At 37.3% G+C, this 27,080-nt stretch overlaps 1 protein-coding gene across 4 annotated transcripts in view; it reads right to left on the bottom strand.

Moving 5' to 3' along the window:
* LOC149577691 (inositol polyphosphate multikinase alpha-like) overlaps window positions 1-27,080 on the bottom strand; it is a 111,770-nt gene that overhangs the window by 72,390 nt on the left and 12,300 nt on the right. For all 4 annotated transcript variants that reach the window (XM_089825177.1, XM_089825193.1, XM_089825185.1 and 1 more), the window contains exon 4: window positions 347-416. In XM_089825177.1, coding sequence (XP_089681303.1) covers window positions 347-359 — 13 coding nt within the window. In that variant the 5' untranslated portion in view covers window positions 360-416. The remainder of the gene's footprint in view (window positions 1-346; window positions 417-27,080) is intronic.

The raw sequence follows: 27,080 nt of genomic DNA, 5'->3' as shown, positions 1-27,080 counted from the left end.
ATTTATCTTCCATTCACTACAAAAAAATTCAAAAAGAAATCCTCCAAGAACTTAAACTATGATTAAAAATGAGAATGCCAGATTAACCCATTAAACTACCTCACGATCTGTTTTAGGCAACTCCATTTAAAACCAAATAACTCTGCAAATGTAGTCTAATACTAACATTCTTTCCAAAAGCACAAAACGGTCTTAAAACAAACTAGTAGTGAGAAGTCATTTACAAAAGTAGAACAGAAAATAAAGTGTCAAAATAATTTTGACAGGATAAGATATTTCTATTAATGTTGAACAAGAGACCACAATTTATAACCATTTAAGAACAGAAAATGAATTAGTATTTTACCATCTTCTTCCATGTTGCAAGGACCCAAATCTTCAAATGCTTCTTCCACACGCTTGGCTGATTTTTTACCCTTTATGTTCCAAATTTCGAGTTGGATAATAGCATCACATACAAACTTTAGTGATTGGAATTGCTCAAAAGAAACCAGCATCATCTAAGAGAAAAATGCATGCATGCAATAACAAAAAACAAAATACATGACAATATATTGAAAATGTTAACTTCAGAAAAGCAAACACAAATTAATATTTAGAGCTAATCAAAGTAAAACAATTTTAGAATTTCATTCCTACCATAGTCATCAAAGAACTGGTACTAGTACAGGTGATGTGGACAGGATGTGGGGATGGATTCCAATAGGCTATTTTGAAAATTAATTGCAGATAGGTACTTGGAAATATGTGTGTGTGTGTGTCTGTCTGTCTGTCTGTCAAATCATTGAATGCATATGAGATGCTAGAGAATCTAAAATACTTAAAACACAATTATAATATGATGCAATACAAATTGAGCCTGAGTCCATTCCACAACAAACTTGAGAGCACATAACAATCCATTTCATTTAGAAATCAAACTCATCTCAATTCATCAATTTCACAGTTGAAATGACAAATACTCACTTCAAAAATTACAGATTTCATTAAAATTCATTGTACACCTCTCCTATACACTCTCTACCTGATTCTCTACTGCTACTTGACTTGCTTTAATTGATCTGAATATTTTTACTTGCTTTTCTATTCTTCTCTTCTATGGCAGTTTTACATTTCCTCATCTTCATGGCACTTCAATTTTAGCTACATATTGTAATTGAAATCTTCTCTGAGTAACATTCAATGTTTGCTCCCGCTCATGTACTAACTGGACTCTTTTCCTTCTAGCACATCTTCTATGCTCTCTTGTATCCATTAACATCTACAATTTCAAAAAAAATACTCTTGCCTTCTACACGCAACTTCCTTTGTCCATATTCTATCCTATTTCAATTGATGTGTCTCCTCCACACAGCAGTCTCTTCCTATAACAACACCCTTGTGTTCCCCTTTGGAGATGGTACCAATTTCATCATTTAGCTATCAAACTACTAACTCCTTATCTTCGATCTTCTACATAGCCTGTTAATCTTCTTAGCTGACACCTTATTAAATTCCTGCCATTTTTCTTAGATAGTGGCAGAAGTTGTGGAATTTGGTGTTACACCTGACATTTGAATTTGCTTAGAAGCTTCTAGAGCTTTTTCACATACTATTATGTGCATATCCTGCAATCATAATGTCTCTTTAAGGCTTTTGTTAAACAACTTAGTTGAACTTAGTTGTCTTCTTTTGCTCCATATTTTTCATTTATATCTGCTAGGGAAGCTACAACTACAACAATTGACAAATTTGTATATCCTTTATGCTTTGATGGATGTCCACTTTGTTGGATGTCCAAACTTTGTTTATAAATCTCCCATTTACGACAGGCAAGCAAGATGCTCATGCATCAGACAACCGTGGTAGAAAGAAAATGCTTTCTATGTTAAACTTCGAAACGTTTGTAGACTCTATGTCTGTCTTGGATCCATCTATCTTCTTTGTCCACAAGTATTTCCTTGTTCTTCACTTCCTGAAACCTTTCGAGATTATTCCCTTTCATCTTCACTCCTTTCCTATCATTCGTAAGATCCAATTTTTCAAAATTGAACTCCCACAATATACACTATCAAAAGTAGATTATCCTTCTACAAACTCAAGGTCTCCCATTACCTCTTTTTCTGTTTAAACTTTTCCCTCTCCTTTCACCTTGCCTCCATGAATTTTCATTGGTTCAACTTCTAGAAGTCATACTATTGCTACAATGTTGTTCCCTTCAATCAAAACAGCATTAGTACAACAATCAAGAGACTCAATTTCCTCATTTCCCAATATGAAATCAAGAACACTAATCAAGGGGTTTTCATCTGTAATATTCTCAAACAATGATTCACCATAAAGAAACTTCATTTAGCTCCACATCATGTTCATCAAATTCACTTTTTATCAAAGCTACCTAATGCTACAATAATTTCGTGTATCTCTTCACTTTCATGCTAGTCAAAAAAACTAGAAAAAAATGACTTTACCTAACCTTCTGCTACAACCTTTGTTCCACCTGAAATAAACTCTTCCCATTCTTTGTCAGCTGTGTCAATACAAATCAGAAAATCATCCTTCTCAACTTCCTATTGGTTTGTTTCAGCGGGACAAACCTGTTCTTGCTTCTCATCATCTATGTCATCCACTAAGTTAACTACCTTTTCATCCTCTCCATTATCCTATCCCATATAGCATTATTTCCTTTACCTATTATTCCTCTTTCAAGCTGCACCTCTTTCCACCAAATATAGGTGTGTCCCTTCAACCTGGTCCCTGCAAATCTCACTTGGTCAAGGCCCTCAAATTCAAAGATAATCTTCCACGCCATTTATCCAATTAATTAATTTTTTATAATTTAGACTTGCACTCAATTTAGGGGCATTTATCTTTGTTCTCTTTCCTACTCTTGACAATACCCAAACCAAAGCATCATTCATGACTGTTTCTATTGTTACATCTTCTTCAGCATTTTTATTATTGTCATTTTATGCAGCTTCCTCTCTCCAAGCAAAAAATCTTCTAATTTCTTCTTGTAAAGCTTCAACTTGTCTTCTCAAGGTTCTGAATTCATCACCATGGGCAACATCTGACGAATTTATTTCTTCACTTTCAAATCTACCTCTACCCCAACCACATGAGGCTCCTCTTGCATGATTTTTTCAAAATATCCACAAGTTTGACCCTAGTGCAAACAGAGTCCTTCCCATGAATTTGCATGCACACTCAAAGTCAACCTGCTCCAATAACATTGATGCAAAAAGAACCGACACTAAGCAAGAGTAAGTCCAATCACACAACAAATTTGAGAGCACATAACAATCCATTTCATGAAGAAATCAAACCTGTCTCAATTTTATTAATTTCACAGTTGAAATAACAAAACAAAATTTCACTTCACAATTCATAGACTTTATTAAAATACATTATACTTCTTCCCTATACCCTTTCTACCCCATTATCTATTGCTGCTTGACATATGTTAATTGCCTCTCAAATTGTTTGCTTCCCCTTAGCTATTTTTCTCTTCTATGGTGGTTTCACCTTTCCTTATGTTGGCTTCACTTCAAATTTAATTACATTTTGTAATTGAAATCTCCTCATTAGTATTCACTTTTTCCTCCCACTCACACACTCACTAGACTCTTCTCCTTACAGCACATTTTCTCTACTCTCTTTTATGCACTCACAGTGCAATTTCTAAAAAGCAAAATTTGCATGCATTCTATATGCAAATTCCTCCATCCATACTTGTGTCATGTATCAATCAATGTGTCCCTTCTCTTCTATGCATCAATCTCCTCTTCTTTGAACCACACGCCCTTGTCTCCTCCTTCACAGTTGGCTCCAGTTCCTCCACATACAAACTGCCACCTTATTGTTTTCTATCTTCTACACAACATCTCAATCTTCTTGGCCCTTGCCTTATTAAATTCTAGCTCATCAAGGAAACTAGTAAATTTTCATTTTACCTCACCTTCTATTGCAACCTATTTTCCACCTGAAATCAACTCTTACCATTCTTGTCAAATGCTTTAATACAAATTAGCAAATCATCCTTCTCAACTTCTTGTTGTCAGGTATAATTTTATGGTTGTCATAAATATGTTGTTAATTGTTAAGTATGTCTTTGGTTGTTAGTACGCTAAGGGGTAGGCAGTTATGGGTCGCAACGGTTCACCTTGCACCCCCTCGTGGTTTATATGTATTCTCTCAGAGAAAATGTATTAGCATCGTTATGCTTATCACAGTGTATGGAGTCATAATTGATTTTAAAACTAGATTAGCATTAATGAAAGAAGTGTATATTCTCTAATATTACATTTCCTTAGTAACCCGATTCCACATCCCAGCATCAAACCGGATCCAGGTCCGTATTGGGTCTGAATTCACGGACCGGCCCACGTTAGATCCACACAGGGTATGCATTTGACCTTGTACGTTTGAGTGAATGCACTTGACCCTACATGTCAAACGCAGACCTTGCGCGGATTTGAAGCAAACCTGGGTGGATCTCGTGCAACTCCACGCACCACAAGTGATTGTAGGCCCAAAAATAACTATAAACAAATTACGTTTTTTTTCCATGAAACCCTCAAATGATCCCTTTTAGTTGTTCTCGTACTCATTTTACACTTTTTGTTCTCTCATTCTTGCAAGTTTGAAGTGAAGTGACTGAAATCCAAGGAGATTGATTGTGGAGTGATACATATTTTCCTAAAGGCAGATTTGAGTGTTGAAGGTATGCATTTAAACCATTTTCTTTAGTTGTTTCTTCATTGTTTCAAGCTTTTCTAAAGTTTCGAATTGATTCCAAGTTTTGTAGAAGTTTTGAAGTTTTTTTTTTTTTCATTTTTGTTATAGATTGCAAGTACAACAATGAGTAGTCAAATCTCACAATTTAAATTTGATAAAGGCTCTCCTTTATGGAGACACACTACAAGAATTGCACATTGTAGTGGAGGTGGGGGTTCATTTGGAAATGTAATTTTTACTCTAGAGTCAAACTTCATTTCTTTGGCCGTAGGGATAGGGAGATTAACATGTGTGAGGGGTTTGATAAGAAAGGGTTGTCATCTGGGCAAATAGCTGCATTTTTTAAAAATCAAGAAAATGTTGATAAAATAGTTTCAAAAGGGAAACAAAGTTCTTGTAGTGGGAAACAAGAATCAATAAGACCACCCACTCACCAAGCCTCTAGACAACTTTTCTTGCCTATGCCTTCTAGGGAGGATGATGATGTACAAGAACCATAATGCAGCACCCACAAGAGAGGTCTATTAGATAAGGCTTTTCAAAATGAGTTGAGTTTTGAAGATATAGCTAATGAAAAAGTTGGACATTGCCTCTTTGCAAATGGTGTTCCATTCAACTTAGTTAGATCACCTTAATGGAGGGAGATGGTGGTAGCAATAAATAGTGCACCTTTTGTTTACCATGGCCCTCGATATGAAAAGGTAGGCACGCCTTATTTCACAATGAGAGAAAAAAAAATAGAGAGCCAACTCAAACCCATAAGAGATTCTTGGTTCAAACAGGTGTGTGTATTGTCTTAGATGGATGGAAAGATCTCAAAACTATCATTTGATTAATGTTATTGTTCTGTCCCCCAAAGGAACAATGTTCTTGAAGACAATTGATTGTGAGGGGCAAGTAAAAGATGTTGAAATATTGCTCACACTCTCAATGATTTCATAGAGGCAGTGGGTAGTGATAATGTTGTCCAAATTATTACGAACAATGCAAAATTTTACAAGGTTGCACATTGGTACAGGCTAGATATGATCACATCTTTTGGACAACGTGCACTGCTCATTCCCTCAATTTGGTGATGCAAGTCATTGGCACCAAAATAGATTGGGTAAAACAAATATATGAAGAGGCTAAAGAGATTCAAATGTTTGTGACAAACCACTATATGTCACAAGCAATTTTCACAACTTTCTCCAATTAGAAGTTATTGAAGGTAAATTTTAGAATTTAATTTATTTAGCTTCATCTATGAAATATCAATTTGTCATGTTTTACATGGCTGAAATCCGCTTTGCATCACACTCAATCGTCATTCAACGACTTGTAAGGGTGAAGGAAGCATTGTTACAAATTGTGATTAGCAACCAATGGGGCATTTGGAAACAATCCAATACAACAAGGGCCCAAAAGGTCAAGGGAATGATATCGGATGATGATTAGTGGACTTGGGTGGAATATGTATTAGAATTCACCAATCCTATCATGTCTATGCTTAGGTTTGACGACACGGATCAGCTATGCTTGGGGGACATCTATGATACCATGGACACCATGTTGGAGAAAGTCAAAGTGGTAAGTTATAATCCAATCTTCTATGCAAGTTTTTTATTATTCAAGTATAGCTAAATTTAAATAGTTTTGATTTACATAACTTACATCAAGATAACATACATGAACATCATTTGTTATTCATATCCTAGGTCATTCAAGGGAGAGAGAATGACCCTACAAACATCTTTTATACAAAAAGGTGGAAGAAATTGTTGGTACAGGATCATCCTAGGTGTAAGGGCAATCTTGCATCACCCAAAACTATTTTTGTTTTTGTTTTTTTCAATAAGGGTTGTTTAGTGCAGAGTTACTATTTGTGGAAACTTACTATTTTTGGTAAGTTAATCGTATGAGCTCATAATGTTTGGATTTCACAAGTGAAGATTCCTCTTAGAAATATCAATCTGTCAATTGAGTTTCATTGCCATATCATATGTATTGGTGAAGTTATTGAGGATTTTTGGCATACGGTTTTGGTATAAAAACTTCGAACTCAATTCTGAAGGCTTTAGAGGCTCTAAAACGAGATCAAACCCCAGCACAAACACTTGTGCAACTAAGCATTGTAGATAAGGGTTGTCATTTCCGAAAAGTGATTATACTAGCCAATCGAGTCTACAAGTTGAAAAGTTATGGCCTTCGAAAGTTGGGCTACCTAAAATTATAATCTATAATTGTTTTGAGCTGACTATAATGTATTAAATATGAAAAATAAAATAAGTTTAAGGGTTGATCGGTCTCAAGAGTTAGAGATAAACTCTAGAGCATTCTTATGTCGTGGAAGATTGCCTATATAAGAAAGACTCTTAGGATTGTCTAGGGTAGTTTTGGGTGGCTGTTGGTAGCTCTGTCTTACAAAATATTGTAAGGAAAATGCCCATGTGGCTTTGTATGTTGTATTTTTGAAACCTATATTTCCATACTTTTGGAGATGATAAGGAACCCATTTTTTGTTCTTGCAAACTATTGTTGTTTCTCTATTTTTGTTATGTGTTTGTGGTATTAAGGGAAGCATCCTTCATCAAGTGGTATCAGAGCAAGAGTTCCTGAGTGTGTAGACAGATCACCGAATATGAGGTTGTTTGCACCAGGACCGTGATTTTGGGGTTTCAAAGATAAGTGCGAAAATACTTCCACGAAGGGAATGTGGTGGAAGAGTCGGAAGTGTGACACCTAAGGTTAGATCCCTCCAAAGACAAGTGCGAGCATTGCAAGAAGAGATTCACGAAGGGATGAATCTTGTGGTAAGAGATGAAAATCAAGGAAGAAGGAAATGTTGATCAAGAAGGAGAAGTTGATGTTATGGAACAAGAGGAAGAAGGGCTTTTCAGGGCCATTTCCAAGATTGGGAAAAGGCCTAAGATTGAGGTCCCCATATTTTAGGGAAATCCTAACCCAAAGGAATTGATCGACTAGATCAATGAATTAGAAGAATATTTTGAGTATGAAGATATCAAGGATCCTGATAGGGTCAAATTTGCTAAGGCCAGACTGAAGGTTAATACGAAAATCTAGTGGCAAAAGATTTAATTGGAGCGAAATAGAAGAGGAAATGAGAAGACAACAAGATGGGATTGGATGGTGGATAAATTGAAGCAACAATTAATTCTTGTTGATTATGAGCTTGATCTGCTAAAGAAAATGCAAGGGTTGAAGCAAGCAGGAAGATCAGTTCAAGAGTATACAGAAGAGTTCTACCAAGTCCTCAACAAAACAGGCCATGCGGAAGCTAACACGAAGAAAGTTGTTCATTACCTTAATGGTTTGAGATTAGGTATTTAGGAGGAGTTGAGTCTAGTTAGAATGACTAGTATTAAAGAGTCATACTAGTTTTCACTAAGACTAGAGGTAAAGTTGAACAAGAAGTTTGAGAACAAACAAAGCGGAAGAGGTCGTGGTGGAAGATCCAACAAAAGGTCTTATGGAGGCTGAAATGAAAATCATTAGAAGGATGAGGCCAGCAGTAGTAGGAATCAGAGGAGAAACAATTTCAATCATTTCCATGATCAGAATAATATAAATCGCAGAGGAAAAGGAAGTGGACAAGAACCAGGAAGTGGAGGCTTCCCCGGAACATTTTTTACCTGTACAGAAGGTTACAGGACTTATGAATGTCCTCAATGTCAAGGGAGGGCAGATAGGAGGGATGAAGGTTAGGCAAGAGTTGCACATGTGGATGATGATGTCAAATCATCACATTCTAAACATGCTAAAAGAGAAGTCCTAGTTAACAGAAGAGTCTTGCTGAGTTGTGAAAATGAACCGGAGCAAAGGAGGATCTTATTTCGCACCAGGTGCAAGTGTGAGGATAAGTGTTGTGATGTGATTATCGATATTGGAAGCATTGACAATTTGTTGTTAGAAGTGATGGTCACAAAGTTAAAGCTCAAGAGACAAAAACACCCACACACATACCAGATTGCCTAGTTGCAGGATGACCACAAGATCATGGTCAATGGACAGTGCCTAGTAAAGTTCAAGATCAAAATTACCATGATGAGGTATTATGCGATATCATACCTATGATGCATGTCATATGTTGCTAGGTAAGAAGTGATAGTTTGACAGGAATGTACGTGATGGTCATGTGAATACATATTCCCTGATAGAGGATGGAGTGAAACATAAGTTAAAGCCACTAAAGGACATAGAAGGGAAGGTATGTAGTAATGTAAGATTATATTTTGTTGATGGATGTTCCTAGATGGTATGAGGCATGAGCATATGTGTTTTGCATTGATTCTGAAAATTGGTAAAGAAGTAGAAGATGTACCTACAGAAGTTGCAAATTTGTTGGATTAGTTTCAAGATATTGTATCCAATATTGTGCCTGATGGATTATCACAGGTAAAAAAAAAAAAATCATCATATGGACTTGATTCCAAGAGCCAATTTGCCAACTAAGGAAGCACACAAAACGACACCAGCAAAAAGTGAAGAGTTGAACATGAAAGTATAGAAGTTACTGCAGAAGACATTGATTCATGAGAGACTAAGTCCATGTGTTACACCAACAATTAGCACCAAAGAAGAATGGATAATGGAGGATGTGTACAAATTCTAGGGCTATCCATAAGATCACAATCAAGTACAGATTCCCCTTGCCAAGGATAAATGATATTATGGATTGTTTGAGTGAAGCTGTATATTTCACATAGATAGATTTGAAGAGTGGATATCACTAAATTCGGATCAAAGAAGATAAATGGAAAGACTATCTTCAAGATAAAGGAGGGGTTGTATGAGTGGTTAGTCATGCCTTCTGGGTAAGTTTGTCATTGTTTACCTAGATAATATTATAATCTTTAGTAAGACATTGGAGGAGCATTTAATGCATATTTGTAAGGTGTTTGAGAAGTTAAGGACAAAGAAATTTTTGATTAATTTGAAGAAGTGCAGCTTTGTAAAGAAGGAATTAGTATATTTGGGATTTGTAGTTTCAGTAGGAGGTGAAGGCTATCCTTGAATAGCCTACTCCAAGGAGTGCTACTGAGGTAAGATCTTTCCATGGTTTAGCTAATTTTTATAGAAAGTTTATCAAAAGTTTTAGCAGTGTTTGTGGACCCTTGACTAACACTTTAAGCTCAATTTTTAAGGCTTTAGGGGCTCCGAAATGGTGTCAAACCCCAGCTGATGGGCACTGGGGTGGTTGAGGACTGTATATCAGAAGCTGTCATTTATGAAAAGTGATTATAATACCCAATCGGGTTTATGATTAAAGTTATTGCCTCCAGAAGTTGGGCTACCTAAAACTATAATTCGTAATTGTTTTGAGTTGACTCTAATGTAATAAATATAAAAATTTGTAAAGAACCGAGTTGGCTCTCACTAATGAAAACTTACTGATGATATCCTTCCTACGTGAATCACCTTGTAATTTTTTATTTTAGAATATAGAACTAACCATATCAAAGCATGTAATCAAATGGCACATCAACTTTCAAAGAAATCTCTATGCACCGATTAACCATATGCAGTGAATTTTTGAATGTTTGTGCTCTTACTTGATTTTTAGAAAATCTATAAAATACAGATATTCACTGGATAAGATAGATATCTAGAAAATACCACATTGAATTTCCATACAATTACAATTAAAAGGCCAAATTGGATTTCTTTGCAATTTGAAGATTTTTCCCTATCAACTGCTACAACACGCATTAAGATAATTACAATTGGAATATTATTAACCTAGACATGATATTGTCAAGGGCAATCTGCATCACATTATACCACCACAGTCCATGAACATTGAGCCAAGAGACACCATCAATTGCGGTTGACAACAATAATTATAGACACCAAGTTTGCTGGAGAATACTCACCCCAAACAGGGGCAATAAACATACAAATGAGCAGACTCAAATCACCCAGAATAGTGTAGAATATTACAGCCTGATAGGGCACTTGATTCTTTAGCTCGACCCTTATTGCCAATGCCCAGAATTTGCAAATGCTAGGGCATTTTGATCTCTTAAAGCTAGACGCTCATTTCAGATCCTCCACAACACAGATTTGAGAGTGTCCAACATGAAGGTAAATAAGCACCTGGTCTACCAAGGTAATTTGCAGCTAACAGCAGCAATGATTACCAAAAACGCCCTGTGTAAAAATGCCCCAATGCAATCAATTCCAACGCCCAACCATAGGCATACATGGACACTTAATACATAATTGCACAGAGCTGCTAAAATTGATTCTCCAACAAAACTATGAATTCCTCAGTACCAAATCGCACAAGTGCAGACAATTTGCAATGCCCCCTCAGAAGATATAAAGGGCATTCAAATCAATAACCCAAACCACTGAATTTCTCCAGCACCACAGAATCTTCCTAGCCATAGTTATATAGTAAAGAAAGATATAATAAATTGTCTTCTCAACCACAGTAGGTACAGTATGAGAAGATTCCAATAACTCAAGCCAAATCCATTATACTTCAGCAATGGATTGAAATTCACAAACTGCAGAAACCCTCACAAGAGAATGGATGGTATTACATTGTCATATCTCCATGGGCAAGAACATTGTGTACCTCCAGTCTCTTGCAATGAAGATTCTATCACAAGTAAATTTTAAATTTTTAAGTGTTTTTTGCTGTGGCCAGTTGCAATGTATATTTTAACACTTAATTTTATTTGTTTTCTCTCTAAGTTGCTAGCTCTTCTACCCTTGAGCAAAATCAACGTACATACTCCTTTAGCCACTCAGTGAAGCATAAACGATTGGGCTCAAAAAAAGCAGAAAACTTGGTGTTTGTGCACAACTTGGGCCTTCTATTTCGTAAGGATCCAAAATACAAGAAGGATGCAGAGAAGCTTTGGTATGTGGCACCTGAGTCAACTAACTTGGATATGATGATTAAGGAGCTTGCTAGAGCAATACTATTGAATATAGATGATGAGAACAATGATCCAGCACCCTCTACTACTAGTGGAACATGTTTTGATTCCAATATTGAGGAGGATGAATTACTGGCAGCCACTAAAGACCCCAAATCCACATTTTTTACACTCCTTTTGATGATTGAGAACACTTTCATGATTATTGAATCATGTTTCAAACATTATTGAACCACAAGTCTAAGTAGTATTCTGCATTAGATATGATCTTTTTCTTTTGAATGATGAATCATAATGTTTGTCTTTGGCATTTGGCATTGATGAATGGTCAAACATCATAAATTCAGAGTATGAAATGATTTAGTTTTCGAAATATGTATATTTCTCTATTTTTTTAATATAAATATATATATATATATATACACTCACAAATCCTTACTAATCATAATGGTAAAAGTACTCACCAGTCCACAAATTGATCTCTCAAACCCGAATCCATCCCCAAACTCGAATTGGCAACTTAGTGCTGAACTAACATGGATCATTTTTTGCAAATGTAATAACATGACCATTGTAATTGATGTGTTCCAAATGCAGTTTTGGATCTCATATAAATATGAGAGGATGAGACATGTCTCTATGGTGTAATCACCATTTAATAGTATTATATTAAGATAAATAATAATAATAATATGTATAATAGTATATATTATATAATATATATATTATATAATATATATATATTATATACTATTATATACAATAATATTATTTAGCACAGATAAGTATATATAGAAAATGATGATTTAACAATAACAATAATGTATCTCAGATCGAACCAATCCGACTGGAGCTACAACATTTACATTCCCTCTTAGCTAGGGAGGATTTGTAGAACACATTATGCTCTCAAGTATATGAAGAGATATGATCTCGATATGATATTCCTAGAATGGCATATCAAAATATATCCAACAATTTAGATGTTATCTTTCAATATAATCAGAAGTATGATTCAACAAGAAATATCAATCATATGACATCCATCATACTTATATTCTTTTGATATGTGCACTAACATCAAATAAGAGATGTCTATCAAGAGAATAAGTTATCTGATTTCCAGCTCTCCGGGACAATTGAGACAATCAGATTAACAAAAATCACAATGGCATGAACTCTATCATGACAAGCATTATGATCTTTGGCACACCGAGACAACAACATAATGAACTTTGATCATAATACGTTCGTTATCATGACTTTTAGTACTCTATGACAACAACCTAATGAAGTCTATCATAATACATTCATTATCATGACTTTCAGCACTCTGTGACAACAACTTAATGAAGTCTGTCATGATAATAGGTCTACCATTTATAAGATCATCACCTTACAATGGCTAACTTCTATTTATGTATGTCAATGAAAGATCGTCACCTTTCATTACATATCATATGCAAAATTGTAACCACCATGAACCAAGTCAGAGGGTCGTACAAAGGTTTTCACCTCAAATTCTTTCTCACGGAGAAGAATACATTTACTTCGATCTTTTCCCTTATAGAGAAGAGATCATACTACAAAATTCTCCCTCTGAACAATGATCTTGGGAAGTCAAGACCTCTAGGTACTCCCTTAGAGCTCTCTTTTCCTGAGGATGCCTATGAACCCCCTCTAAATTTGATATTGATTTTGTGGTGACAAATTGTTACTTCCTCATGATGTAAACTGGAGTAGCCCATCAAAATCATTTAGTCACACATATTTTAGACTCCCTCTGAATATCAATTTTTTGAACTCCTACATTGCCTTAGAAGAAGTGTTAGACTCCTTAATATAGATGTGTTGAAGTTGATGAGTTGAAGTTGATGAAAGATCAACCCTACAGCTCCCAAGAATCATAGTCTTGCACTAATGCCTTGATAGCAAACGTAACGGACAATTCTTCTCTTCTTGTACATCAACATCCTTGATATAAGTTGTTTCAATGAAGGTCCATGTATATCAAATCAGAAAATGCCTCGAATGGGGAATGAAACATTGGTTAAGGTAATCATTCACCCCCCACAATGTAGAATTACCACATGCTTAATTTGAACCATCAAATAGTCTAGTTCAACAGCTTTAAAAGAACACTTCCATTTGTAGATGATTTATATTCCTATTCAGTCCTCTCGGGATGATCCTTGTGTTTTTGCTCTAATTCCAACACATGAATCTCCCCCAATGACTGAAAATTTAAGCATCTTCACTTTCTGAATCAATATGACCAAGATCATCGAGGGTTAAATGAATCACATCCTCTAACTGCTCCCTCTCTTTCAAGGTTGCCTCTAATGAATTGTCAGGCTCCCTCTGGATCTCAATCTCCCTCTTTCTGCAATAATATTCTCAGAGGAAAAGATCAAGGCACATACCTCTTATAGTTTATACAACAACAAAAACAATAAGAAAACAAATAAGAGAGACTTCATTGATTAGTTAAATAAAATACTCGAGACTAATAAATAATTCTACATAATCTAAGATCATTTCAATGCAATACAGATAGATATCTAGTTCAAAGATACACTTTAATCTATATTCACTATCTTGTTGCACATTAACTTATCCTCTTACATTTAATAATGTCAAATTATTTAATTAGAGGATATTTCTACACACACACACACACACACACATATATATATATATTTTAATTTATTAGACACTTAATCATTTTGTCAAATTGAAATACTTATTAAACATTATCCTTTTGAATTGACAAATATCTGAAAACAATCAAATTATATATATATATATAGAACTCTTTATGATTAATGAATAAATATCAATCTTCAAATATTATACTTAGAAAATATCATTTTTCTAGACTCCTAAATATATATAGTGTCTACAATAAATAAGGTAATTTTAAATACATATAAAATACCCTAGTCTACCTTACCTATTGTGTGGGGACCAATGTTCATGCACTCGTTGCTTACCTTTTCATTCCAATACCATATTACTTATAATTCTTCTCACCTTTATTTAGACTATACAATATATAGGCACGTCACCTTCTTTATTACCTCTTTTGTTTGTGGAGTCGGATGGCTACTTAATCCACATCATACCTATCACAGGTATTTGTCAGATCAACCGTTATGTATTTTATTTAGTCTCTGCACTTTTATCATTGATCCTTCCTTTGGTAATATCACCCTTGATTCTTCCAACATTTAAAAGGGCCTTCTGAGGAAGAAATTTTGAGTTTGCAACATGACTGATTCTATCTTCGTATAGCGAAAATCTCCAGCCCATTAAGTGTTGGAATGCAAAATCATGAATGATTTATTTTACTTTCTTCCTTCTAAATTTTACGATACATCAAACCTTGGAAGTTTGACAGATCAATACGATGTTGTCATTCTGACCAACAAAAGCCATTAGGTCAAGGGAAGAGCCATTAAAAGAATTGTTTCAAAATCCTTCTAAATGATAGTACAGCATCAAGGTCAGGATTCAATTTATCGCTTGAATATTAGCAGGATTTTTATGATATCATTGTTCCATCTTATACTGCTATTTCGCCCTAACATTTTGAATGAGTGCAAAATGGCGAATTAGGTCATCTTTCGTCTTGAATTAGAAGTAGAGGCTCACATGTGATGCTTGGTTCGGATCAAACCTTACATCTACTTTAAATTGGTCTTGTGTCTAATCATGGATGAGTCTGCAAGCATTTCTTCAGATATGGATAATATGGACAGTGAGCGAGTAGATTGAGTTTTATAAGAAATTGAGCATGTTCTTTCTTTCCCTGCTCTCATCAACTTCTACCTGTTGTGCCACGAAGGTTCAGATACTTCAACAAGAATATTTATAATGGACAGATCACCATTGATAAGAATTTATTATGCTCCATGGAATATTTCTATTTGTTCACGGGACTCTGCAAGTTTCAATGATTTAAATAGTGTATGTTGATGCTAATATGCACTTGCTGCTGACAGCAATAATCATACACTGTCCTCACGCTACCTAAATTACTAAATCATGACTGATATCTTCCAAGTCAGAGAATTAGAGATTTTCATATACATTTCTGACTGTGAGGTAGATATTCATAAAGAAGTCTTTTATATATCATATGTGTCATAGTTGGGAGAGGAGTGACTTCCCTAACCCTTTAATTACAAAGAGGTTTAAAGATTGTAACAAAAGCATATACATAGTTGTGATGTTTAGCGCATGAGTCCGAATTTGAAGAAAACACAAATATGTGTTCGCCTGAAATATTAACACAATCTTATGCAAATGTAGAAGGGGCTGCTTTCCCCTTCCAATCGATATCACCAAATATTCAAAGATTAGTAGTGCAGCATGGATCTTGCAAAATATTTGCAGTGGAAAATTATAACAGCAGTGACAAAAAAAGGAATCTTTGGGGGTCCCTCCTCTTGGCATTTGAAATCCTGCTGACTGTAATATCAAATGTTGTCAACAGTTTGCACACACCTGATGAATAGTTAGATTGGTATTGCTGACCAGATCCCTCTAAGTGCTCGTTATGTATTTTATCTATCATGAAGGATTTCTGACCAATAATTTTCAGTCAAATTCTTACCATGTTTTATGGCAGTGTTAATTTCCTATTCAAAATTTATTTTATTTTCCTGTCTCTCCCTCGCGGAGCATGTCAATGTTTTTCTTCTTGTAAAATAAGCTTCTTCTTTACATTTGCAGTTTCGCTTTGATACCATGTTGAAGTAAAATGGATTGTTTTCTGCAAATGTAATAACATGATCATTGTAATTGATGTGTTCCAAATGCAAATTTGGATTTCATATAATTTATAAGTAGAGACATGTCTCTATGGTGTAATCATCATTTAATAATATTTGTAATAATAATAAGTATAACAATATATATATATATATATATATATATATATATATATATATATATATATATATATATATATATATATATATATATATATGTACTGTTATATTATTTAACATGGATAAGTATATATATAGGAAAAGATGATTTACCAATAACAATAATGTAATTCAGATCGAACCAATCCGACTAAAGCTACAACCTTAACACTTAGTGCATTGCTCTTTATTGTATCTATTGCATATCTTCTATCTATAGTATGCATTAATTCACTTTTCCCGTAGCAACAAACATTTGGCATCGTTGCCTATACGAGCCAGGAAGTGATGGAAGCAGTGGGCCAGCAAATAGACTATGGTGAAAGTAGCCGCCAAGAGTAGGAGAGCCTAAAACTTCATGAAGGCTAATGAGCATTGGCATGAGACTTTGTCACATTACTACAGGTGTCCATCAAAACTTGCGATAGGAGGGAAACCACAAAAGAAGAGTTGACAAAGAGTGTTGTGTGGAGTGCCCTCGAAGTGAGTCCTGCAGTGGAGTAGTTGATGTCATCTCCCTCGACTGTTGGCACAAACCTTCCTTTCTCTCCAGAAGTGTTGGGAGGAGGTCAACCATGAGAACCAAAGGCAAAAAATTCTCTAAGAATACCATCGTCAAAGCTAAGATGAGGGATGCAATAAACCTATCAGAAGCAAAACAAAAACTAAACCTTCCAAAGGGAAATAGAAATAAAAGAGAACATGTGAGTGTTACGATTATGTCGTATTGGTGACATGTATTGTACACGAACAATAAGAGTGAGGCTATTCAAAGGGCATTATCATTACAGCAACAGGTCAAACGAAGGCAATAGATGAAGAGACTTGCGAAGGGACTAATAGAAGAGGTGGTAGAGGGAAACCAAACTAGGGTGACAAAAAGCAAGGAGTTTAGGAGATAACATCGTAAGTCGTTCAATAGAGAGGAATGCAGAGAGGAGTTCGACGAAAAGGAACACGGTTGCATGTATAAAGAGGAAGATTAATTGAAGAGACTAGAAGGTTCAAAAACTTAACTCTCACCCCACGCATGAAGTGAGGGATGCTCGAACGAACAGGGGAGAAGAGGTTGAGGATAAAGGTGCCAGAGATACTATTGCAGCCACAAGTGTTGGAGGGACATAGGGGCACAAAAATCAAAGCAATCTATATGCTTCGAATGCTCCCAATTCGAGGATACCTAGCTTAAGGACACCAACACTGATGATAACCAAAACCATTACAATGTCACAAGAGAAAACATTATCTAAGTTTATAGTCGACAGGAAAGAGGATCTCATATGGCATCGTAAAACATGTGAAACCATTTGGATGCCAACGGGGTAATGGATAAGGATGAATGGACAAAGCAATTTCTAGCAACGTTACACAGAGTGGATGTAGACTAGTATTCCATTGTTGATCAAACAAAAAATTTCTACATGGTCAGATCTCAAAAAGGAATTGCAAACTAAGTTTTGAGCTCTTGGTGACAATAATGAGATTATAGCCAAAATTTACAACATGAAGCACGCAAAGGATGAAGTTGTTTGAGCTTACAATTGATGGCTAAAGAAGTTGGTAGGAAAGATGGAGAGTCAGTCAACAAATGGCTTGAAAGAGTGTTGGTTTATTTTAAGGATTTTAAACCATCCCTCGGTAGGAAGATGAAGATTGGGCCCCCACAACCATATGCTCAAGCATACAACAAAGCGATGAGCCTAGAAAATGAAAGTAAAATGGCGAAGAAAAAGAACATATCGTCCGATGACAATGATTCTTTAGGTGAGAGGAATGACAAAGAAGCTAATAAGAAAATACTCCAGATGATGAGAGAGTTCAAAACAATGAAGGGTAGCACTAGTTGAAATGAGGATGGTAAATTATGGTATACAGAATGTAAGGACGTCCACACCAAGGGTGCATGACCAAAGAAAATATTAGGTGACATTGCTAGATTGTGGGACATTCCACCAAGGAATGCCCATATAATACGAAGACGTGCAACCAACAACTCTTGTTGACACAAGAATCATCCAACTCAACAGCAGCGGCAAACACACAATCAACCAACACTATGGCATCATCTGGCAGCTATCGCAACAACCAATAGGGAGGTAGGAATAACAACAATAATAACATTAATACTGGCCAAAATCGCATTTTGAATGATTGTGCATGTAGCCAATAGGAACATTTTGCTAGACTACCCGAGGAAGGAAACACCACAATTCCTTTGTAGATGGTGTGCTTTGGGAGATCACGAGGATGCAAATTGTCTAAAGTATGAGGCAAATTTGTTAAATATTGAAAAGGATAGTACAAAGGAAGGGGTGTTGGTAGTCACCTAAGGACAAGCAAAAAAGATCACCTATATACATCACCCTATGGAGAAGTAGAGGGTACGTGAAGCAAAGGCTGATATTGAGAAGGAAATGATGGTCGAGAGGAGGGAGACACATGACATGGGGAGTACTTCACTAAGAAGTCAAGCGGAGCAAAACAAAATAAGGCAAATGATGCAGACAAAATATCCAGTGAAAATTAAAGATCTTGAAACCATACCACAATTACAACTGGCTCTATTAAATATGGTACTGGTCCCCAAAGTGCCAAACTGTGCGGAGCATACGAAGGACTTTGTCGGGACTTTAGGGTACTCAATGTTGTTGGCGGTTAGCGCAAGTAGACATCCAGTTGTGGTCGAGATGGGTATTCTTAGCACCATCCTGATGAATACTATCATTGACGGAGGGTCGAGTGTCAATGTCCTGCCCAAGGAGACATGGAAGAAGCTCGGCTGAACTACATTGTGGCCACCAACTTTCCTTCTTATAGGTGCAAACCAATGTGGAATCAAGCCTATCAATACACTAATAACACAAAGGGTTATGATAGAAACTGAACCATTCCTTTTTTGGAAATCTCACTCAAGAGGAAGGTGTATAATGCCATTTCGAAAGAGGTTGGTTGGTACAAGCACAAGTGAACCACGATTGGCAGACGAACACCCTATTGATGGAGAGGAGTCGCAAGAAATTCACAATTGACTTAAAGACACAAATGGTGAGTGCAGACTCGACGTCTTTGTTTGAGCCAGAATGCGAAGAAGGAATGGATGAGGGGAAGCACTGCATGGATCCCAACGATAAAGGTATCCTAGAACTAGAGGGTTTCTCTAAAGATGACTTAGACTCAATGAACAAACTCTTCCATTGGCAGATGGAAGTTTATGAACTATTTGAATGTAACATGCTCTAGGTGGACGAAGGGGCAGAAACGAATTCGTTTCAATCTGAGTGTGGAGGGTATAAGGAGTGGGAAGCTCACGTAAGAGAAACTCCAACACCCCAATTTGACAAAGAGAAGCCAATCAAATATGAGGAACCCTAACTAAAAATTACAAACCTAGGAGATGAGCCTAACCCCACAAACATCCTTGTAGGGGATGACTGGAACCATATTTTGAAGGTTTGTGGCATTCAAAAATTTCTTGGAGTACAAGGATGTTTTTGCCTGAACATAAGGATTTGAAAGGTGTGCCACTAGAATTATGCATCCATCATATTTTGTTGGTGCCAAGAGAGGTGCCTTTATGAAAGTAACCATACGAGATGAAAAAGAATTGTGTTGCATTAGTTAATGAAGAAATAGAAGGCACGTTGGATGTGAACATCATCTTTCGAGTGAAAACAAGCAAATGAGTGTCCCTCATTTTTATTTCCTTGCAGAAAGAGGCAAACCAAATCTAAATATGTGTGGACTTCATACGCCTAAACGTAATCACCATAAATGACCCAGTCCTGATACCTTTCGCAAATATCATCTTGGAGGTAGCAGGGCACAAAATCTACTCTATGGATGGATTTTTGAGGTACTACTAGATATTGATTGCAAAGGAGGACAAACTGAAGATGACCTTTGTGGTGGAGGATGGGGTGTACGCCTATACTTGAATGCCATTCGAACTTTGTACTGCCCCAACAAGATTTCACAGGATAATTTTGCACATCTTTGACTAAATGTCCTTTAGGAATTTTAAGGCCTTCTTGGATGATTAGTACATTTTCAGTTCGGAGGACACACATCTAGTAGCAAAGATGCAGATGGGAAAAACTTGCACTCAACCCCAAGAAGAGCAAATTCATAGTGCCTCAGAGGAAGCTAGTTAGGCACATTGTATGTAAGGTCAAACTGAAGGCAGATCCCAACAAAGTAAGGCCAATCATAGAAGTGGAGCCACCCACAGATGTTACAGGAGCTAAGTCATTTCTTGGACACATTTCACTCAAGTGTGCTATCTAATGGATAAGTTGACTCGAAAGGGGGAGCTCTATACTTGGGGAGCAGAGCATGGGGAAGAATTTGAAGAGTTGAAGACAAGACTAGTACGTGTGCCAATTCTGGCATAGCTTAATGGGGATAAAGAGTTTGATGTGCATGTCAACTCATCCAATTTTGCAATTGGGGCTATACTTGCACAGGTGGGTTACCAAGGTTTGGACCGCCCGATATACTTTGCTAGCAAGTTTTTGTTAAAGGCGGAGAAAAATTGCAATACGAAAAAATGAATGGCCTTGGCGATGGTGTATGTTGTGCAAAAATTTCAGCACTACTTGTTGGCTACTCCATTTACATTTCACATGGATCATCAAGCATTGATGTACTTGTTGAACAAGTTGATTATCCTAGGAAGAGTGAGTAGATGGTTTCCCTTATTTCAAGAATTCATATTTACAATCATAGTATGTCCTAGGAAAAGCAATGTAATTGCATATCACCTTTCCTGTATTAAATCTAGAGTCACCAGAAGGAGTGACCAATGACTATCCTGATGCCCACGTCTTCCTAATTGCAGTCATGTTGACTTATTAAACAAGCATTAGGGAATACCTCTTTGCAACCCAATCTCCAAGAGATATGCCACCGGGTGAAAGCTAGAAGCTTATTCTAAGGAACATAACTTTTCAACTAATCAACAAGTTTCTCTGCAAAATGAGACTAGATCAAGTACTCTAACAATGTGTAATGAAGTAAGAGGTTTTGAGTATCTTGAGGGAGGCTTGCGAGGGTCTAATCGGAGGGCACATGGGACCAAACTCGAACGTATGAAGAATCCTTTCAAGCCTATGGTAGCCCATGTTGTATAGCAATGCTAGAGAATGGGTCGTCAGGTGCAACACATGCTAGAAGGTCAAGAGACCGTTGAAAAGAGACTTTACACCACTAAACCCCTCTCACGCATAGGAATTATTCGAGTGATGGGGACTCGATTTCATTGGACCACTAAAGGCAAGTAGAGCATTAAGGCATTGATATATTATTGTGGCGACTGAATAATTGACAAAGTGGGTCGAAGCATAGACCCTACTTGACAACTCGGTTATGAGCACCACAAGGTTTATTTATGAGAAAATAGTCACGAGATATAGTATCCCAATCCATATGACAAACAACCAAGGGGGACATTTCGTGAACCATGTTATCAAGTGACTCACTATAGAATTTAAAATTTCCACTCACTCTCGAGTCCCTACTATCCCAAGAGCAAATGGTCAAACCGAGGCTACTAATGAAATATTGGTGTCTATAATTTATAAGTCATGTGGAATTAAAGGAGAGGACTGGGAAGAGAGACTTTCATCGTTGTTGTGGGTTTATCAAACCACCTAAAAAGTAATTGCAGATTAGGCGCTATTTCAATTGATGTATGGACAGGAGGCTATCATACTAGTAGAATTTATGGTGTCAAACTTGTGAATAGCAATAGAGAACAAGTTGGGAAATACGAAAAATTGGAGCGAGAGGTTGTATGCCCTCCACAAGTTGAACGAGTGTTGCTTGATGGCACCAAACAACAAAGGAAAGTATGGCACGAGAAACATCTAAGGCGAATGTGGTTTGCACCCAAGCAACTAGTGTTGAAGTACAATGGATGAAATGAGATAAAGTCGGGCAAATTTAAAGTAAGGTGGCTTCGACCCTACAAAGTACAGTAAGTTTCCAAGAACAGGGCAATTCAACTGTGAACATTTGATGGAAGGGAGATTTTGGATGATGTCAATGGGTCAAAATTGAAATCGTACTTTGAACAGCTAAGGCAAGGAGAGTGAACTGTCTGACTAATTAGATTAGGAATTATATAATGTTAAAGAAAAAGAGAGAACATCCAACCGTATGGTGTCACTATACAGTGTACATCGAATGGCATCACCACACAATGTCTACTGACAATGGGTCGTATAATGACCACCGACGGAAAGAGAAACCATGATGCCTACATTGTACAATGACAGGCAAGCAAACACTGACGATATTAAAGATCATGTTGAGCGTAACCAATGAAGGATACAACCAAGTCATAGGTGGGTTAAATACAACCATCATTCATTAACTTGCAACACCTTTGGGAGTAGAAATAAAACATGGTCAAAGAGTGGGAATAAAACATTGTTAGGGAATGAAACATAACATCATCAGGAAACATGTCGCTCATAATCTTTGTGTAGAAAAGGCACTAAGGGACTCACTGAAAACAAGTTGTACAACGGAGATGGAATAAATAAGTTTTATCAACTATAATAAAGTGTTACCATGATAAAGATACAATCCTTGAGCCCAAGTGACGTCATGGAAGTAAAGTTGGACAAGGAAAAAAATCATGCACAGGGAAATCATAACAAAGCATAGTATTGTATGCTAGATAAGAAAGGTGGAGTATGATCGCATGCACCAGAGAGCAATGGGAAAAAAGGAAACATGAAAACAGAAACGGAGCTCCTGTTTTCAAATAGAAGATTGACGATGGTCTAATAAGAGGAAAAATGATGTTGTATGCTAAAACAAGTATAATGGCGTCACAATGAATCCAGTGAGTAGAAAGTAGCTATAAGGAAGAAGTTGCTCAAATGGACATTGATAATGATAAAGGCGATAGCTCATTGAAATGGAAATGAGGGATACAACAACATACGAGCCCAATGTCATCCGATATAGGGAGAGAACTTGCGGATAAAGTTGGTGAGCAACACACAAGACAGTGGTGTTGTTAGGAGGAGTAAATAGAAGCCTACAATGGTTGCAGAACACTTTGCGGCATGTTGAAGGAAGACAGGCAATGGAGCCACAAAGGCCGCATTAATAGCAAACACACAAGACAATGAAGGAGACTGAACCAATTTTGAAGGGCAGAGAAGGAAAGAGTTGGTGTGCATACCCAACCATTTTTGCTGCAAAAAATGACAAATCAAAATAGTTATCGATGGATTTGGAAGACAAAATAAGTTGGAAAGCTAAGTCACGATCACCATCAAGCAACTCCGACATGGATAAGAATACATGGGTTTTGTAGTCAGGTGTAAAAGTTGCAGGCAAGATGGATGCAAGTGCTAGCAACAATACAAAAAATCAGACCAAAGGTGCAAATGGTTGCTTCCTAAAAGATGTAGTTACACCTCAGATTGTGGTATTCAAGGGTTTGAATGGGTTGGAGTCCTGAAAATGGTGGCAAAAGAATCTAGATGACAATATGATAAAGTAGAGCACAAGTTCAATGGACCATTGAAATGCCCTTTTGATGCATTCGTAACTATGAGGTCCCCACCAGGTGATGATTGAGGTGTTTGATGGGTTTTTACGCACGAGCACTATTCCATATTTGGGAAGGACCTTGAAGGTTTCATTCACCGCCATAAAGTTCACCAGAATCTTTGGCATACTTGGGCACGAAGGGAAAAAGATTGATATTAAGGCAAGGAAGATGACAAGGTAAGAAAAGGTGTACTAGATTAATATAGTATCCAATGTTCTCACACTTGCAAAATTAGACTCGGTGGCCAAGGCATCAAAAGGAAGAGGGATGAAGAAGTCCTTCATTGCAGTAGCACCTTAGCGATGCATTATGGGCATGGTCAAAAGTAGATTGGCAGGGTCGATTCATGCCTCAGACATAGTGTTCCCTTATATAGTATTCATGAATGGACTCATTAATGGCATTGTGTGTGACTAGGTGAAAACCTACATCACAGTACATTTTACATGCCACAGTACACCATAAGATAGTTCCCAAATGGTACACAGATAAAGACACCTACTGAACAGCTCGAAGTGCAGCTTGACGCCTTGGCATATTAAGAGTCACCTATCATGTACTAGAGGTAGTTAGACATAAATGTGGCACCAATAGGTTAGAAGGCACCTACGAGTCAAAAGCAATGGAGGTGGGTGGTTTCAAAGTTTGAGTCGAAAGACATGGAGAGTGAGAGAGAGGAGACGTTAGAGAGCTCTAGTGCCTTAGGAGAGGGAGGTAGTTATGTTGCCAAGGATGACCTTATGGAGTCTGCAATTGCCACAGTAGCATCCACGCCCACCTCTCTGGCCACACAGTTGCATTTTACCTTAACTATCTTGTCTTGAATTGCACACTTCACCCCATCAACATCAGTAGGGTTCGTAACAATGACACCAATCCCCACCTTATATTAGATTCACATGCCCATGACTATGTCACCTTTGGCAACTACGGTGGTTGTACCAACCATTGTTATATCGACCACAGTTACACTGACAATAGTTGCACTAGCGCAATTAGCTAAAGGACCCTCCACAATAGTGTAGGTAGTAGAGCCTTAGACCGAGTTGGCGTTGCCTAGCTAGGAAGTTCTTGGAGGCTTACCGAGTGTTGAGTCACAGAAGAGAGGTAGTTCAAACAGTTACAGAGGTGGGAGCCACACAGAGAGAAATATTGGAGAAGGGTGGGGTCAAGATAAAGGAGACTAGATAGTCGATCAAAGAGGAGTCCCTTGGAGTCAAGGGTGTGGAGATGATAGTGTGGGCAAGGTGCCAAAGGCTACAATGGATACTTGGCTTAATAGGTTTCCACTCGCACCACAAGTCCCTGTGAGGCCTATAGTGTTTTCACTACAAAGGTAATTATCGTTGCCTAGGGTCATGGTAGACTTGGAGGATGAGCATACATCAAAGGAGGAGCTAGTGCCACAATAGGAGCCACAAATGCCACAAGAGGATGTCTTCGTGATTGGACAAGAGTAGATGCATAACGATAGAGAAGCCACCCCTAGGGGCACCTTTACAGTAGCTAACAAGGCCTCGAGAGGAGGCAATACAAAGAGAGATACCTGGTCCAAAATTGGAGTACATGGTGGATGTAGTTGTTGGCGTCAAGCAAGTAGTGGCATCGGTCTAATCTCGGGTTCGAGAGGGAGTATACAAGAAGATCGAGCAGCACTTGGCATTTTTCGCTGAAGGGAGTGCTACAAAGTTTGCTCGGGGTTTCCAAGCTAGTGGATTGCCCACTAGGGAGACACTAGAGATGTTGGACAACTAGATTCTTTCAGATAGACCAAAGGATAGCCACACCGAAGCCATGTTGAGGAAGATTGAGCGGATCCTCGGGGACAGGAATTATAAGGTCAAGAGGTCTCAGCGTGTTCAAGGAGGGGTTGAAGCTCAGAGGTTAGCAGCAATAGAAGCTAGGGATCAAATGGCCACCCAGCTCCAAGAGGTGGAGAGGTTAGCATAGAAGGAGGATGAGTTATCCCAACACCGGGATAAGTTGGCAAAGTTGGCAGCCCAATTAGCCAAAGAGAGGAGTGAACAGGCAACGGACAAGGCACATATTAAGGCTCAATTGGAGGAGGAACAGATGTAGTGGGGTATGATGGAGACTCATGTAGTGAGTTCCATTGAGTTGGCAGAAAAAAAGGATAAGGCGATCCTCAAGGCAGCTATGATGGTAAAGTCAGCCTGTGAGCACGACAATGATCATAGAGAGCAACCTTAAGTATAGGACAAAACAAGTATATTGGCTAAGGGAGCAATTGGCAACTTCTTCTTCAAGTACACTTCCTCTACCCCCTTTGACTTCTTCGTGAATTGTTTTTGTACACAGTTGTCCCATTTTTGTTGTGTGTCGTCAAGAGATAACTTTTTTTTTGGGGGGGGGGGTGAAGGATAATTGTATTATCGTCATAAATATGTTGTTAATTGTTAAGTATGTCATTAGTCATCAATATGCTGAGGGGTATGCAATTATGGGTAGCAACGGTTCACCTCACACCCCCTCTGAGTTTATATGTACTCTTTGGAATGAAATGTATGGGCACCATTATGCTTATCACTATGTATGGAATCATAACTGGATGTAAAACTAGATTGGCATTAAGGAAAGAAGTGGTTGTTCTCTAAAATTACATTTGTTTTTTATTGTATCTGTTGCATTTCTTATATTTCTAGCATGCATTAATTCACTTTACCCATAGTGGTAGACACCTCTTGGTTAGTTTCAACAAACATGTTCTTGCTTCACACCATCTATGTCATCTACTAAATAAACTACTTGTTCATCTTCTCTGTGATCCTATTTCATTTAGTAATCTTGCCTTTACCTCTTCTTCCTCTTTCAAGCTACACTTTTTCTACCAAATAGAGGCATGTCCCTTCAACCAGGTCCTTGCAAATCTCACTCTATCAAAGACGTCAATTTCTTCAAATTCAAAATATCTTCCATGTCATTTATCCAATTAATTAATTCTTTATTTCA

Source organism: Cupressus sempervirens, chromosome 1 (genome assembly GCF_028749045.1).
Source record: "Cupressus sempervirens isolate cs-2001-9-10 chromosome 1, ASM2874904v1, whole genome shotgun sequence".
Taxonomy (NCBI): Eukaryota; Viridiplantae; Streptophyta; class Pinopsida; order Cupressales; family Cupressaceae; genus Cupressus; species Cupressus sempervirens.
This window is presented reverse-complemented; position numbering and strand designations above follow the sequence as displayed.